At 41.9% G+C, this 17565-nt stretch overlaps 1 protein-coding gene across 3 annotated transcripts in view; it reads left to right on the top strand.

Moving 5' to 3' along the window:
• The window catches only part of PRKACB (protein kinase cAMP-activated catalytic subunit beta), a 64568-nt gene extending 54566 nt beyond the window's left edge, over positions 1-10002 (top strand). For all 3 annotated transcript variants that reach the window (XM_035121599.2, XM_035121597.2, XM_060276787.1), the window contains exons 9-10: positions 1393-1557; positions 7067-10002. In XM_035121599.2, the coding sequence (XP_034977490.1) occupies positions 1393-1557; positions 7067-7192 (291 nt within the window). In that variant the 3' untranslated portion in view covers positions 7193-10002. The remainder of the gene's footprint in view (positions 1-1392; positions 1558-7066) is intronic.
• Positions 10003-17565: the final 7563 nt, after the last annotated feature.

The raw sequence follows: 17565 nt of genomic DNA, 5'->3' as shown, positions 1-17565 counted from the left end.
TGGATCAAATTCAGTATTATTATTATTATCTAGTGGCTGGAATATTTTGTTCTTTTAATTTGAAGAAAAAAGAGTTTTGGATAATGAAAAGTTAGATCAATTACTGTATATATGGTTTGCACCAGGCGAAGCTGTGGTTAGTTAACAGCATTACTGGTTTGTAATCTACATCTGGGATGCCCCGTTATTCAACCCCACAATTGAATTCCCCTCTCCACAACCACTGGTGTCTAGATTATTTGTGAACACACCAAAAAGGAAGTCAAAAAGTGAAATGTTGTCTTAGACACTTTCAGATGTTCCCTGCCATGCCCCCCTGATTAGTAAACATAAGGCAAAATAGCAGAATGAGCTTCAGAAGCAAGGGAATGAGAGAAGGAGGAAATGGTTTTAAGCTAAAGTTAAATCAGGAAAGAGAGAGAGAGAGTGCAGCCAGCAGGGGCGGATTTGTTGTTCTGCAAGCAGTGTGCATGCACTGGGCACTGAGTCAAGGAGACACCATCTCAGAACCCAGTAAGCAAGGCTCTGGGCTTTGGGAAGGAGGCATTAATGGCACTGACAGGGTCCTAGAGCCTTCCCACCTCCTTTCCAAAGCCTAGGGAGTGTGTTTCCAGCTTTAGGAAGGAGGGAGGGCAGCTCTAGGACCCTACCAGAGCCCTTGCGCCTGCTTCCCAAAGGTGAGTGCCTCCTTACCTGCCTTTGGGAAGGCAGTGTTGAGGACAGGGCAGCATTGGCCTTGCACAGGGCATCTTTATACCCAAGTCCACCACTGCAGCCAGTTCCTGTAACTTTTCACAGCCATAGAAGGGGAAGAGGAGTGGCAACAAGTATTCTCTGGTTTCTCGTGATTATCTTTATTTTGAGTAAAAACAAAGAGGATTTGTGGTGTTGTTCAATTATTTTCTAATGCTTTATATTTTTTAAAAAAAATCTAAATAATAATAATAATAATAGTGGCTTATACATGATGCAGGAGCTAGCTGTTGCAGCACACGGCTGACTGCTGTTGAAGACAGCAATCCCACATCTCTCTCATCCTATAAATCATATGCTGGGATCATGTTTCAACTTTTCCCATCCCCGCTCCTCTGCTCATTAGCTGACACTCGTTTTGCAAGTTTCTCATCCCTACAATTAACATTACACCAGTTGTTCTGTATGCTAGTTGCTACTGCAGAAAATAGGAGAACGAGGCATGATCTGGTGCTTCAAGCAACAGCCAGGCATATATATTAATGTACCGCTCCAATGCAACTTTTTATTTAGGTTTGGTCTTCTTTATACTACCAGAACATAATTCATAACCTTGTTTCTCCTTTTCTTTCCAGAAGAAGAAGAAGAAAAAAGGTGTCTATATAGCAATATTAAATATATATCTGGTGTGTTTTGTAGGTACGATTCCCATCACACTTCAGTTCAGACCTTAAGGATCTACTAAGAAATTTACTCCAGGTAGATTTGACCAAACGATATGGAAATCTCAAGAATGGGGTGAATGATATTAAAAACCACAAATGGTTTGCCACTACAGATTGGATTGCCATTTATCAAAGAAAGGTAATCATTCTTTCTCTTAGGATAAATTCTGTATTGGTGCGCACGTTCCTGATCTTTCCCCATTGTTTAAGGCTAGCACTTGGGGTAATGGGAAGTATTCCTCAAAGAATTATGTTTTCTTGAAACCTTACTGTCCTGTGTGCAAGTTTCTGAATTGTTCCCCTTTTTTGTCTTCAAAATGTCTCCTTTGCCTTTTCTTTCCCTTGCTGTCTAAACATTTGAACTCTCTAGCTGCCTATTCTTGGTAGACAAACTTGATTTTCAGCACATATGTATTTAACTATTCTCTCTCTCTCTCTTGGTGATCACTGGCGGCTGAGTAAGATTGTTTTCCATGTCTTAGTGGCATGTCCATAAATGACTGTGCAGGCCAATTCTTGATCCACACATCCTTCCACAGTGGGTACATAGATTTCCAAGCAGGAGTTGATCACAATGAGGATTTGCCAGACATGCCTTCCTCTTTACTCATTTCTCCCTTTTGTCATGAACTGGCGCGTCTTCAAAATCCACGACGCCAGAGGCTATTCTCCAATTGGAGCACTCACAAGCCAGTTTTTCCCAATTGTCGGTGGTTATAATACATTTGTTTTTAGATTTGCTTTGAGAGCATCTTTTAACCTCTTTTGTTGTCCACCAGTATTAAGCTTTCCATTCTTAAGTTGAGAATAGAGTATCTGCTTTGGAAAGCGATAATCAGACATCTGAACAACGTGGTCAGTCCAATTTGACTGGACTTAACCATCCAGGGGTCCTTTACCTTACCTTTAACAATTATAATTATTATCATCACCATAGCTGAGATACACTTCCAAGTAAGTGACCACGGGGTAATTTTCCATGCACAAAGAAGAGCAACCAAGCAAGAAATGTGTATAGGCGTGTTCCTAAACTGTTTCTAACTCACATTGGAGCCCTTGTGAGAGACCCATCTGTATTTTCTGTGATTAATGATGCCTAAAAATCATGATCCCTGACTTTTTCAACTTTTACCATGACACTTAAGTGTAATTGCCTCAAAAACTTGAACATTTATATTTTAATAAGTTTCTGCTTGGGACTCAGTCAGTCCTTTGTGGTAATATGATGTGTTCTCTTTAAGTCTGTTTTGGAGTAACGGGGCCATATTCCCATACAAAAACATTTTAAAAAGCCAAATCTGAAACCCAGCAAAGAAACTAGCTAATTAGCTATGCAATGTGACAGTACAGTAGTTAATAATCAGTAAAGTATTAATTATCACAAGACAGGACGTGATTAACACCTCAGCATAGTCTTTTATTTTGAAGCAAGACTTCTTCAGCAAATGTTCACCGCAGAATGTTAATCTTCTCATCTGCACTCTAAAATATCCTGTTTAGCATGCAGTTTGTGTGAAGTGAGATTTTCTGCCTTTTTGTAATTCTTTACTTTTTAAATAAATATTTCAGTTTTTATTGGAGGTGTTCTAATTCTTCACTATTCTGCTCTAGGCTCTTATTTAAAATTTCTTGGAGTGATGATAATGAATAATAGCTTATTTTCTTCAAGATCAGTTGGATTTTATGTATGTTGGTACAGTATGTTGGTACAGTATTTTTTGTATGTTGGTACAGTATTTGGGGAGGACAGATAGAGCCCACCAAGCCCACAAAGCAGCCCACAAAACAGAGACTATTGGGTTTTCCCACCTTTCTGATTTTTAGGATACAGCAGTGGTTCCCAACAGGTGGTCCGCGGACCCCCAGGGGTCCGCGAGCTATGCCAGAGGGGTCCGCGAGATGCAGGGCCGGCTCTAGGGAGGGCGCCTGGTTGGGAGTCCGGTCCGGGACTCCAGGGAAGAGCTGAAAGCTGAACAGAGCTCGGAAAGAGCCCTGCAGTGCCCGAAGTTGCCACTGGGGGCGCGGGGAGTCCTCAGCCGCTTGGGCCTAAACCAGGGGTCGGCAACCCGCAGCTCTTTTACACCTTTGCCACGGCTCCGGAGCTCGCGAGGCTAACTGCCGTTCTGCGTGAGAAAGCGTGCACACGCACCTTCGCCGGGCGACCTCCACTGCCGCGGCCGCTTTAAGCATGCGGAAGCAAGGCGTGCAAAGGGAGACCACACGCTTCCCCTTTAAGAGCAGAACCTCCAGTCTCACCCCTCACCTGGCAAAAGGTATCAAATATGGTGTGCGGGGACGGGCTGGCGCAGCACGGACCAATAGGAGCGTGTGGTTTTCCGCAGCGGGAAAGCTTGGCACTTTAAAAAAAAAAGAGTAGAAACGGAAAGAGAAAGGGCTGGGCAGCCATTGGGTGTGCTCTTGCCCCAATCCAGATCCGTCCTTGCCCCTGGCGGCCCTGGAGGGTCCTCCACTTCCCCCCCCCCCCATCCTGAGGGCGGCTGCCCACTTGCTGCTCCTGGACTGCTCAGGTAAGGACTGTGCTGGGGGGGGGGATAATTTGCATTAAGCCCTTTTTTTGAGGGGGACGGGACACGCACAGCTCTTTATGTATTGCATTTCAAGGGCATTCAAAGGGGCAATAGGGGAGTTTCTTGTCTGAAGTGGAGCCGGATCCCTTTCCAAACATCTGTTTCCCAGACTTGTTGCTTATTTTGTATGCCGTCCGCAGCAGGGGCCGCTTCACTCCTTGGCTCATAGCTCAAGCAAAAAAACGAAACAAAGCTTGAAGGTGTTGGCAGGATTAATGGTGGGGAAAGTGACTCTGATGTCCCGTTCCCCTGCAGCTTCGTGTTGACTCTGGTTTGTGTTTTGTGTGTGAGAGACAGACAAATAGATACAGTAGCCTACAGTTTCTCAGCCGAGGGGGCAGCTTGTTGCTATTTTAACTTCTTTTTGCTTGCATTTAGAGGTTTGGGGTGGGAGGGTGTTTTGATAAAGTAGGATACGCGGGGCAAACATAGCCGACTAAAAAACCTCCAAAGCAAACAAAAAACAACCCATGCTTTTAGCCTGACTCTCCTCCGAGCTTCCTGAATTGTTTGCATTTAAATTTTATTATTCTTATTTCGCTCTGGGCTGGATTGTGTCGTTGGCTGGCGGTGTGAGCAGTTCAGGGCCAGGAGGAAACGGCAGCAAAAAAAAAAAAAGCTGCTCCTCCTCCATTCCTTATTGTTGCAGACTTGAAACAGGAGAGGGAGGGGGGAGGGAGAGAGAGAGAGAGCACACGCTTTAAATACCTTTAATTCATCTAGCTGAGCTCAGCGTTACCTATTTCTATTCTAACTGGCAGCAGCTCTCCACCTTTTCAGAAAGAAGTCTTTCTTCCAAGTTCATTTTGTCTTTCTTCCCAGTCTTTCTTCCCAGTTCAGTTTTTCTCCCGCAAGACCAATTGCAGTCATTAACAGTCCTTAACAGTCATCAACAGGTTTACCACTCTTATCAGCCCATCACCCATTCCCATCACCCCACCCCCACCCTCTGAATATACAGTTTCAGTGTATCTGACGAAGTGTGCATGCACACGAAAGCTCATACCAAAATAAAAACTTTGTTGGTCTTTAAGGTGCTACTGAAGGATTTTTTAAAATTTGTTTCGACTCAGATCAACACAGCTACCTACCTGTAACTGTTCCCAGTTCATGCTGGAGATTTGATTTTTCTCCCTGCTCTGTGTCCTTCCCCTTCCTCCCATCCTCCCATCCTTTCTCTTTCCCTCCTATCCCAGTTGCTCTGCTTTCCTGTTCAGCTGCTGATGTGAGCCTTGTAAAAGCTCATTGAATTGGAGGTTCTTCCAACTTCCATCTTCAATTTGAGCACAGCAACCATCATCCAATCTACTGTTCTGGGGTGTTGTTGATTTCTTATTGACCATCATTACTGAGATAATTGAGGGGGAGGCTGGGAGAGGCGAGGACACCTGCCGTTTCCTGTGAAATTATGTTTTTTTTCTCGAAGTGACACACCACCCGAGTTATGCTCGGTTTTTTTTGGCGAATTTTGACTCACCAAGCTCAAATTACGACTGCAGTGTGTACAGTACTGTGTGTCACGTGAATGTTCCCCCACTTCACTCTGCACCAACTGCACTCCTGGAAATCTGTTTCTGAGGGTTGGTGGACCTTGGAAATGATATGAGTTATAGTGCAGATGGAGGGAGTAGTTGGCAAAAATTGTTATTCCCCCCCTCCCAATCCTTGCATAAACAGAATAGTAGCTTAGGATTCAAATCATTGCATGGAACTAAGTGTCACTCAATTACAGTACAAGTTGGTGGCTCACTGGCCTGAAATTACTCTTAACACAGAAATAGAGCAGTGTCTGTTTTATTGCCACGTCAGACCTATACATGACTCACTCTGAGACATGTATAATTGAGCAGTGTTATCAGTGCCAAGGTATGCTTCAAATTATGACCAAAGTATCTACCCAAAAAGATCTGCACAAACCAGTTTACCTGAGTGCATTATTCTCAGGGTGGGGGGACTCATTTATTTATAATTGCATAATATGGGACTAAATAGCATTATGTTGTAAGGACCTTTTATTAAATCTTAGAATTGTAAAGTTGGAAGGTACCCAAGGGTCATCTAGTCCAACCCACTGCAATGCTTGAAACCTGGATGGAGTACTCTGTTGTAACTGTAAAAAACGTATAAATATAAAATATAAAAAGACTCTTAATTTGGCTCTCACTTTTTAATTTTAGGATTAGGAATTAATGGGGGTCCTTGTCACAATAGCAGCTCGATGAGGGGTCCTCGAGAAAATTTTGTTGGGAACCCCTGGGATACAGGAAGCATTTGAACCACAGTGTGGCTGCGTTCAGACATAATACTAAAGCACAAATTAGCATTATGAGGTTGCCCTTTCTCCCTTCCTCTTCCAGAGTAGATAGGAGGTTACCACACCACTGATAGGTCGAAAGCCTAAACCGTGGTTTCAACAAACCATAGTTAAGATTAACTTCAGCTTGTGCAGGTTTGGATGTCATGACAAGTTGGAATTAATCTAAAAGGGAATAAAAAGCTTCTGAACTCCTTGTGCTGGCATACATGAGGGGAGGCATACATGAGCCAAAGGCTCACAGACGCTTGTCCTTACAACACTAGACCATCGTTAGCATTACATGTGAACAGGGTCTATATGCAGCAACACTTATGTGGTCAGCTTCTTGTGCTTAGGGTTTGTTTGTTTTGTAAAATCTCCTTCTCAGGAATTGCATTTTATGTAGATCTGAGTGTGCCTTTAAAATGGCACTATAAGTCTTCTTGTGTTGAGGTAGTGCTCACAGGTGAGGTTGTATTTGTTATAGTTGACTTAAAGGGATACTTCACCGAAAAATAACAATATCATATCTCTCCTGAATGCATCCATTCCATAATGGAGAATATTTAACCTTCTTAGATTCATGCTTGGAATATATCAGTGAATTGTTGTTGTTGTTGTTGCTGCTGCTGCTGCTGCTGCTGCTGTTGTTGTTAATATCAGCATTATCATTGTTATTCTCTGTCTTTTGTTGTCTTATTTTTACTGGTTAATTCTTTCAGATTGGCAAATGCAATAATCTGTGCTTTTATTTCCCCATGCAGGTAGAAGCTCCATTCATACCAAAATGTAGAGGCCCTGGAGATACCAGCAACTTTGATGACTATGAAGAAGAAGATATCCGTGTGTCTCTAACAGAGAAATGTGCAAAGGAATTTGCTGATTTTTAGTACTTGCTGGATGATCAGAGGACATCAGGGCTTACATTGGGATCTTTGCACTCTGTTAACTCATGAGGGTGGAGCGGAGACCATCATATGTCAAAACAATTACCTAGTTACTTCATTCCACAAAGTTGACTGAGGTCTTTATTGCCATCTTCCATGTGTGCAGTTTGCACCAACCCTTATAACTAGGCACAATTAAGCAAAGCACTGTTTGTGCTGTAACACAGAATATAGACCACTTTTTCCTAATTACCTTTTTGGTTTCTGTCGTTTTCCTTTGCTTTCTGTGTATTGTTCATTTCCCCTCCCTCTTCTTTCTCTTTCCCCCTCTTCCCCTGCCCTTTTAAAATGAAGTAGCCTTTTACCCAAGAACACTCCGTTTTATTTTGAATAATGCATTTGTGCGAATTAAACTGAAGGTGTTTCTGGCTAGTGTGACTTACCGGTAGACCGAAGTGAAAGATAAGTGTTGCTTCTAGTCTGTGCCAGCCAATCCTTACGCATCTGTCTTTGTGTCTGAGGCTACAGTTCATAGGTTTGTATTCCCCCCCCCCAAGTAGCTCAGACTAAATCTAGCCAACACCACTAGCATTTTTGAAGATAGTATTTATCGCCATACGAGTGTATGCTAATTGACTTTAAACACATCTTCCTGGAGACTGACCAAACTTAGTATCAAAATTGGACAGTTTGTGTAGGGTTCAGTAGCTAGACCCCGTGCCTTGGTTTTCTACATGCTGGCAGTCTTTCTCCCTGCCTCATATTTCTTTTTTTTCCCCTTTCCTAAGCAGTAGGTAAATATGCCATAAGCATTCTGTGCCATGAGAAGCACAGTCTCAATAAGCAGGAACAATTCCATCCAGCCTGGGCTTTGGACCATATTTAACCATGCTTAAGTAGCTATTTAAATGGGGTTTTGTTTTGTTTTAACACCTTAAAACCCAAAACATTTAAAAGATTTGGTCAGTATTGTAAGAGACTTAAGACTGATTTATTTATTTTTTAAAGTAATGTCAAGGTTGGGGCTCCTGAAGTATTTCACATTTCAACCCTTTTTTTTATCAAAGGGGGGGAAAGCATCTTTTTTTTTTTTAGGAAAAGAAAACCCTCTATAGGTTATGAGAATGAATGGTTTAGCGAATTGAAAAATTAGTGTTACAATATTGATGCGTTGCTAGATAAACCTGGTATTTCTGTTAGCTGTGAAGAATAAAAGAAGTAAATGCCAAGTTTTTATTCTGGTATACTATATTAGTAAATCACGGGTGGAGTGCTGCTCCAATCATGGTTCCTACCAGCGGCTCTTCATTCGCATGGAAAAGAGGCAAAAAAGTTTTCAAAGTGCCACCATCTGTGATGTGGTGTCTTCATTTCTAACATACTTTTTTTCTTTCAGTGAAATGGAATGTACGGTCACACGGAGAATTAAGGTTTTTATAATCTCACCAACTGACTTAAAAAGGGGTATTGCCGCCATGTGCTAGCTCCCAGCACTTTTACACTCACTCGTTTCAGTGTGTGTTAACAATCAGTGGCTCAGCACAACCTTCTTTGTGCTTTTAAATTTGTTCATATACAACTTTTTAAGTCAGGCGCTCAATTTCTCGGTGGCCTGTCTGAAGATGATGATGGCACATCAGTTATGTTTAAAATAAACTTAGGCTCATGTTTTATGATCAATTTACATGCATATGAGGATGAAGTGTTTTTATTAAACTGATCTAGATTGATTATGTAGTCACGGTGTTCTGCAGAATGCCAGGGCAGATGAGACCATTGGCATTGCTTCCTTTTAATCTTTATGACACTCCTTTAAGAAAATAAGTCTCCGTAGACATTTTTGCGAAATAAAATGTACCATGCAACGTTATGTACGTCTCTTTAAGTTGTCAAGCAGTTTTGCACATATTCATCGTTAGGAGTCTGTTTGCCATCTTTGTCCACCCCACCCCAACCCCCCATCTACGTATGTGCAAGACAAGGATACGATACTTTGCGGTAGCAAATTTTATGTAATAACTATATTGTCACATTAATAAATTAAAAGAAATTATTTGTATGAAAAAACAATCTTTTGTATTTCATCTAGGCTGAGGACATGCTGTTGTATGCTAGCTGTATGCGATTAATTCTACAGTGACTTTGTTGTTTATGGACTTTGAAAATTTTAATAAATGCTGGAGATCACCTTTTCAATTCTGTTGTGAATTTTAGCCAGTAGCATAATCGGATAACACATGACTTCTCTAACGTACCGTAGGTAGCGAGACTTCACTCTGGCTGTCTCTTAAGGAATGCAAGGGACCGATTCCAGCATGTCCAAAAATTCAACTCTAGGTGGACATATTTTTGAAGTACCCTCTTAATTTCTTTGATTTAAGCTTATTTAACTATTTAACATGTGTCAGAAACAAACAGTAAAAATAAATCCTAAAGCAGAATAATAGACTGGAAATAATAGGGGTTTGTACAAAAGATAAGGAGGAGGTCCTTTACAAAGAGTACAAACTTGGCAATATGTTACATGGCCCTGTCATTTTAAAAAAACACAAAAAGAGAGCCACACGATCATGATGCCTGTATTTAATTTCAAAAATCCTTTCCATCACTCAAATGCTGTATATTTGACAGTAGAGATTTGTTAATTTTACACAATTTGAGGAATTAAGTGTTGGACTGTATGGTATCTTTTAACTGTACTCTAGTTGTATGTAACTCTCATTTTCAACATAAAGGATTGTATCTCATTAAGTAAATTGCTTCTTTTATTTTCTTGTCAGCTGCATTAAAACCCTTATTTTTAAATCCTGTAAGTATTTTATTGATTTCTTTGCAAATAGTTTGCTACAATAGTGTGCAATACAGTAAAAGTTTATATACAAAACTGCAAATTAAATTATGTACAACACTGCATAAAGACTGTGCTGCTTTTTTCTGACCCAGGAGGTTCCCATGCAATTCTGCTTTGCCACAGGATCCAGATACATGCTCTTATGTAGAAGGAAGGTTTTGAAAAGCGACCCGCACAAGCCCTATAATAGGCTGGTTTAGGCCTGATTCCTCATTATATCACTAGTGATGGTAAACTGCTTGAAAATCCAGTGGTGTGGTGTGTTTGGTGTCTAAGTAACTTCCCAATTCAGTTCAGTCAGTGCAATCACCACTCTTAAAAAAAAAAGCTTGTACTGGAATGAAAAAATGCACCCCAAATTGTGCAAGATACTTCCTGTGAACTGTGAAATTCTTCAGTCACAATTCTGTTTTGTTACAGAACCTCTACGCTAACAAAACACAATAAAAGTTGCATCACACTTAAAGCTTGGAATGCCATGTGCATTTTTGGAAGGGAGGGCATTTGACACGGAGAAAGACCACTAATAGGCAACAACTCTGATCCCAAAGACTAGTATATAGCAAGGTAAATTTGTGCAGTGGGCCATTTCAGGCTGTAGATTAGGCTAGATTGTACCCATCTTCCTGACTATAAGGTTTCTATTTGCATCTTTCTTTAAAAATGAATTCGTGTTTACTTGCATGGAGTAGCATGCAGCCTCAAGTGAGAATAGTACAGACCGAGGTTTACCACTTCTGATATTTGTGAGAATTGAGTCTATGTAGACACAGGGTAGGTGGGTGTGTAGTTATGTAAAAGAAACTGGCACCTTCCTAAAGATTAGCCTTGATATATATAAAGTTGGTCACTTTAGGCTACAATCCTAACCATTGTGGGATTAAGCCCCATTGAATGTAACAGATTTATTATTTTTATTTAAGTAGACATGTTTAGGACTGCATTTTTAGTTTCTCCTTAGGTGGAAGATACAGCTAGCATGGGGGGGTAGGCCCCTCCTCTGAGGATGGGAAAGCAGTTTGCTGATACTATTTGCAGAGGGCGAAGGGCCCTTTCTTGTCAGCCCCAGATGACATCTTGTCTTTATTGCAGACTGGTGGACACCAGCGGAGCTCTTGTGGGCAAGAGAGAGAGAGAGAGCAAGCAAATACCTTCCTTAAGAGGGAGAGTAGAGAAGAGGTATTTCTCCCTCATCCTCTCAATCACTTCTGCCTGGCACTAGGGGACAGCGAACCTCACATCACCATATCGCAGAGCATGTGGCCACCCAGCCATTCCAGAAATGTGTTGATAAAAAGGGTGCAATAAGCATTCTTCCTTTAGAAAGGGAATGAAGCAGGTGCACCAGATACTACAAAGGGGGACAGTCTTCACCTTGGATTTTGCCAGGTGGGTTAAAAACTACCTTTGATCACAAGCTGAATCACTGTCACCCATGTTTTTGCCATGCAGAAAGTAGGATTCCTAAGGAGACTTCCTGCCACAAGGCAGAAGCAGGTTTTCCTCCTGTAGCTATTCCTATGGATCAGCATAGCTCCAGGAGGAAGCTGTTGAGCTAACTTCCCTCTCCTGCTCCACTACGGCCATAAAAAGCCAGACAATATCGCCCCTCAGGCCATTGTAGCTTGCAAGCTCCAAGGTACACATCATTTCAACATTTCTCCAATGAAATAGGGACGTCGTAAGGAAAAGTGGGACATCCCAAGATCAAATCAGAAACCGGGATGGCTTCTGTAAATCTGGGACTCTCCCTGGAAAATAGGGACACTTGGAGGGTTTGAACTTGGGGGTGGCTATAACCACTTTCTAAGGAATAGGTCCCATTGAACACAGAGGTATTTACATCTAAGTACAGTTCAAAAGCACGTCAAAGTGCAAGTAGATTAATAGGTACCGCTCCGGCGGGAAGGTTAACGGCGTTTCCGTGTGCTGCTCTGGTTCGCCAGAAGCGGCTTTGTCATGCTGGCCACATGACCTGGAAGCTGTATGCCAGCTCCCTTGGCCAATAACGCGAGATGAGCACAGCAACCCCAGAGTCTGTCACGGCTGGACCTAATGGTCAGGGGTCCCTTTACCTTTACCGTAAGTATGCACAAGACTGGAGTGTGACAGAGTGCTTCAATTTTAAGTGCATCTACTTAGAAGTATCAGTGGGTTCACGATCCTGGCCTTGCCCCTCAATCCTCTGCAAACTTGCTTGCAAGGAACTTTCACTGAGGTCACTAGGGCTTACTCCCTTGTAAAACTGAATAGAACTGCAGCCGTAACCCCTGAATCCAAGCCAAAATATTTATTGTTCCACTAACTTTTTTTCCACATTCAGAATGGAATTCTGTTTGGTTTTTGCTTTATCCTTGAATCTTGCCCTTAAGCTTCTCTGCCGTTAAACTCTTACCTTTATCTGCCATGCTGTTGTTCTACATTACTTGTAATTATGATCTGAACATCTGATGCATGGAAGGAACCCAGGCTTGTAGTTCCACCTTGTGGCTGTTGCACAGCATTGAGCGAAAACACCAAGGATGCTTCTGTCTTGCTCTTGTGCTTTGATCCGAAGCTGTTTTTCAGAAGCACTTGACGCTGATTGTTATATTAAAACTACACACTGCAATGAAAGTCCTTCTAATGTGCTGACTGAGGAGGTAGGGGAGGTTTTTCCGCAATTATATGAACGGTTACTCGAGCACGTTCCCTGACTTCCAGGTCAGTTTGTCAGGTACAATAGCCTGGAAGTGGATGGAAGAAAGAGAGGAAGCTTATGTTTCTGCCAGGCACACGGAACTTCTCTGCATAGCGCATCTCTTTGTCGTAAAAAGATTCTACTGAAGCTTTTCCATAAAACACTACAATAAAAAAAACCTAATCCAACATGAGGTGGTGGTGGTGGTGGAGGTGTTATTTTTGTATGTGTGCTTCCTTTTTTCTGTTCGTTTTTTCTTTTTCAAATGTGATTATTTTGTATTTGGAGGAGATTCTATTTGTTCCACTTGTTTTCTTTTGATTTCTGTTCGATTTTTGTTTATGTCAGAAAATATGTTTTGAGTTGTTTGATTAGTAATTTTTAATTTCAATAAAGTTTCTTTAATAGTAAAAAAAAAGATTTAAAAAACCCTAATCCAAATGAAAACAATAACAAAGGAAAGGGGGAAAAGAAAATGCAAAGTCCTCTCTCAAAGGTAGATCTTAAACCCTTGTCTCACACAGAAAGGGATGGAGCCTTCCAGCTCTCACCTGGGAGTTTCCCTTTCTTCTCCCAGCCTCCTACCTTGGAAGCTTTTCCCTTCCCTGCTTCTCCCACAGGGTCCTTCACCAGCCATCATCACCTTCATGTTTTTATTAATCCCAATAGTGACCCAGAGTAAAGGAGACACTCACACATAAGCAAAGAAAGAAGATAAAAATAATAAGAGAATTAAAGAAGATGGAAAAAGAGCGAGAGAAATAAAAGGGACTTCTGATTCTCCAACTATCAGTTACACTTTAAAAAAATTATTCAAAGTATTCACTCCAACTTTTCCTCCTCCTGCTAAGCAATATTTCCCCAAACTTCAGACCCAAACGTCTCCAAATTCATTCATTTTCCCTTCCACACAAAAAGTCCAAAAGGGGTTCTCCAATTATAATTATCAATAAATGTCTAAAATAATCTTCCTCCAGTCCAACATAACTTTACCTCCAACTTCAACGACCATTCCTCCATGTTGAAGAATATTAAATCCTTTCATCTTTGTTCAAACAAGAGTCTCTCTACTGCAGTCATACATTATAAAACAATATTCTGTAGTAATTTGCTTATTATATATTCCTTCATTCACAACCCAGTTCCATATCTTCCGGTTCCATTTCCTCTTGGTTGTGATTTCCCATTTCTTTAGATTCTGCCTAGGGTTAAGGAGTGGATAACAACTACCTACTATCATTAGGAATATAAAAGACATAGGATCGTCACCAATACTTTTGCTTAGGGTGGAGTTTTCAAAGGGTAAAGAGCTTGCATAGAAAACCATTGGTTGCTTCTCCCAACAGTATACTATTAGCACTTTCTAATCATGGACTGCAACAGGGCTGGGGGGACGTTTCTGGCATGGCAGTCCAAATCTAACATTGAAATGATGTTTCCCACTCCCTTGTCAAAGTTGGGGGTGGGGGTACTGTGGGGGTATGGCAAGTGGAGATTGAACTTTCCAATCATCAGCTGATGAGCAGAGAGTTCAGTCCTGTTCTCTGTAGGGGCCTGAGAAGGATTTAAACCACACACTCATCAGCTGAAAAGCGGGAGTTAAACAGTGTTGCTTTGGATACATGCACAAGGCTCCCTGCAAAATCGAAACCCATCAGAGTGACACCAGCTGATTGACAGGTAGTTGTGGTTTGGGGGGGGGGGAATGGACACAGAAAGAACAACTGGAGGTTTCTCATTTGTTACATGAACACAGTGCTATTAGTAGGTACTATGCCCTGGGTCTGAATGTGATTGGCCATCTATTTGGGTTTTGGAAAGAATCTTTACTGAAATCAGTAGCGCCTGGGGTTCCATAGCAGCCTTTTCTCACTTCCGTGAGACATTTGGAACTAATCTGCAGAGACTCTGGCTGAATACCAATGACCAATTTTATCACTGGGGAAGTGTTAGGAAGCATTACTGTTCGATAATACTCCTGTTTTTGCCACGACACGTTAGAATCTGTGGCAGGGAGAAGGAAATATTGCCATGACTGCAATAATGAAGACCACCAAGGAACCACAGGATAGAAAACCTTGACATGGGACAAGGTTTCTTGCCTGTACTCACACTTTGTTTGAAATGCCAACAGCTTTCTGATTATGACACTCATTCTGATCTAGACTGCACAGGTGTATGGATAGGTGCATAAGTGTATCTTTTTAAAAAACTGTTTTTATTAAAGATTTTCTTGGGTTACAAATGTACATACAGTACACTGTCTCTGTTTTCAGATAATAAAGTTCTTTCAACAGGTCAGTTATATTCAACGTGAGACATTACTGTTGTAGATACTGTAGACAGTATAAGGTTGAGGGAGAAGGGAGGTGGGGAGAGAGATATCTGTGGGCATTGTAGTCTTTCCTTTGGGCAAAGAAAACCTCTGTGATACAGTTGGTAGTAGGGTGTCTAGTGCCCATTGGAACTGGTAGGGCAGAAAGCAGGGAGGCCAACAGTAAGTGGCGCCACAACCAATGATGGGCTAATTCTAGTTTTGCCTCTCCCATAGGAGCCAACGCCTAGGGGCCAAGGGGTCTTCTCCCCCCCCAATAAAATATTTCAGGGGTTCCCCAAAGTTGATAGGCATTGCCATTCAAATGGTGTGTGTGTGTGCACTGCATCGTGATTGATTACACGTGATTGATTAACCTAGGCTAGGGTTGCCGTATTTCAAAAAGTAAAAATCAGGACACCCCAAAATTGTTGAGCTTTTTTTCCCTACATGATTTTTTTACTGACTTGCCTAAGATCCAGGACAAAGCACCGCATTTCAGAAATTCCCTCCAGATGTCCATTTTGCCTTCGAAATCCCAGTAATGTCTGGAAAAATCTGGATGTATGGCAGCCCTACCCTTAGGCCCTTCCTTGATGAGTTCTACAAAGGCAACACTTAAGCCAGGCATCCCCAAACTTCGGCCCTCCAGATGTTTTGGACTACAATTCCCATCTTCCCCGACCACTGGTCCTGCTAGCTAGGGATCATGGGAGTTGTAGGCCAAAACATCTGGAGGGCCGCAGTTTGGGGATGCCTGACTTAAGCTATGTACAGTTTTGTGGAAGTTTGGCTAGTGCACCTTTAGGCACCACACAAAAACATTCTTCTTTAGCTAGGCCTTTGGCTGATTGACAGCTAATGCCCTTTTAAAATGTGGTGGGGGGATTATTGGGTGGTTCTTGTTTTTATTTTTGTTGCATATTTACATCTGGTTAAAAACAAAACAAAAGGTGTTCTTGTGGCTCAAAAAAATCATTTCAAACTAAGAGGAAATATGTGACTTCTCTGATGGGTTGTGGACATAATAAAGGTTTGTAAGATTATTAACGGTGGAGACAAATGAGTTTTTCTTTCTCTGATAATATGAGAAACCCAGCTCACCCAGTTAAATCGATTGGCTCAAGGCAAATCAATTTAATCAAGGCATATAAAATACAGTACAGGTTTTACTAACACGCCTTTTCAAAGTGGCCAAATTAGGTAATGAAGTTAGTGGTTTTTACGTCAGGGTAGCCCAACAGACCCTCTTAATAAAAGATCGTAGTGGGGGCTGCACCCAGTGGGCAAGATCTGTAATTTCTACTTTTTGGCTCCCAGACAGGAGGCAATTAATTATTATTATTATTATTATTTATTATTATTTATACCCCACCCATCTGGCTGGGCCTCCCGGGCCACTCTGGGCGGCTTCCAACAAGTAACAAAATACATTAAAATATCAGATTAAAAACTTCCCTGTGTTTTCTAATTGGCTGGCGATTGTTGCGGGACAATGCTAGGCGAGACAGAAGAACCATCGGGCATCTCCTTCGATTCTTATGACCCCTCTTGGCCACTTTAGGAAGAGCAGCTCTGATTTTGGGGCAGAAGGACAGCGGCCTACCTGGTTTGAGAGAGGCAGGTGGCTTATTGTAATTCCGGGCGACGAGATTCCTTATGTCTTGAGCTGCTTTAAGCTGAAGCTTCGTGTAATCCATGGAGCCAGGTAAGGAGCAGGCTTGTGCTGGCCTTAGGAGGTAGATGGGCGAGGAGAAAACGCCTTCTCCAAATTGGGTTTGGTTTGTCACCACTTCTCCCGGGTTTCCCTGGGATTTGCCTTCCATGGGGACCTTAGGGGTAAAGTACGAGTAATGCATAACCACAGGCATTTTTCTTTCTTTCTTTTGCTTTCCAAAAAAGCAATGGTTCCTTAACTTCATTGCTTTCAAGTGTTTAATTAGAGCTCCACTTTATTTCTCACTCCTCCTCCAATGAGCTTTGAGCCCTCCCCTGCCGAGCAGCAAAAGCAAAGCCTCTTCTGAAGACCTTTACAATGTTTTGTCCTGCAATTAAGTAGGTTATTAAAATTATGTTTTCAGACGTCCTAATAAGCAGGCTAGCAATGTTAAGAGTAGGAAAAGTTGTTTCAGGATAAATACTTTTAAAGTTCCTTGCTCAAGCCCAAACTTGCTTTCATTCAGCGCCCCCATTTCACTTTTTCCACCCACCCGCCCTTATTTCAGCGTTTAGCGCATTTATCAATGCATGGTATGTATATGTTGGATCACAAGCAACGGGTTTGCAGGGTTTTTTTTCTTTTCTTTTTAACGTCCTCGCTCTCAGCACGTTTATTTGGAAGCCGCTCCCACTGCTTTCATTTGAGCTTACTCCCGAGGAAGCGTGCTCAGCAGCGCCAATCGCCCTCGAAGGGCTCCCTCTCCTTATATAGCTCAAGAACCTTCGCAGCCGGTCTATAAATACGATTCATTCCCCCAAAGCGGCAGGTTTCTGGAGTTCTGAACTACGGTTCCCAGCATGCCTCCTTCCAT

This window comes from Zootoca vivipara, chromosome 7 (genome assembly GCF_963506605.1).
Source record: "Zootoca vivipara chromosome 7, rZooViv1.1, whole genome shotgun sequence".
Classification (NCBI taxonomy): Eukaryota; Metazoa; Chordata; class Lepidosauria; order Squamata; family Lacertidae; genus Zootoca; species Zootoca vivipara.
Note: the sequence above shows the minus strand (reverse complement) of the source record. Positions and strands in the feature narration are given on the sequence as shown.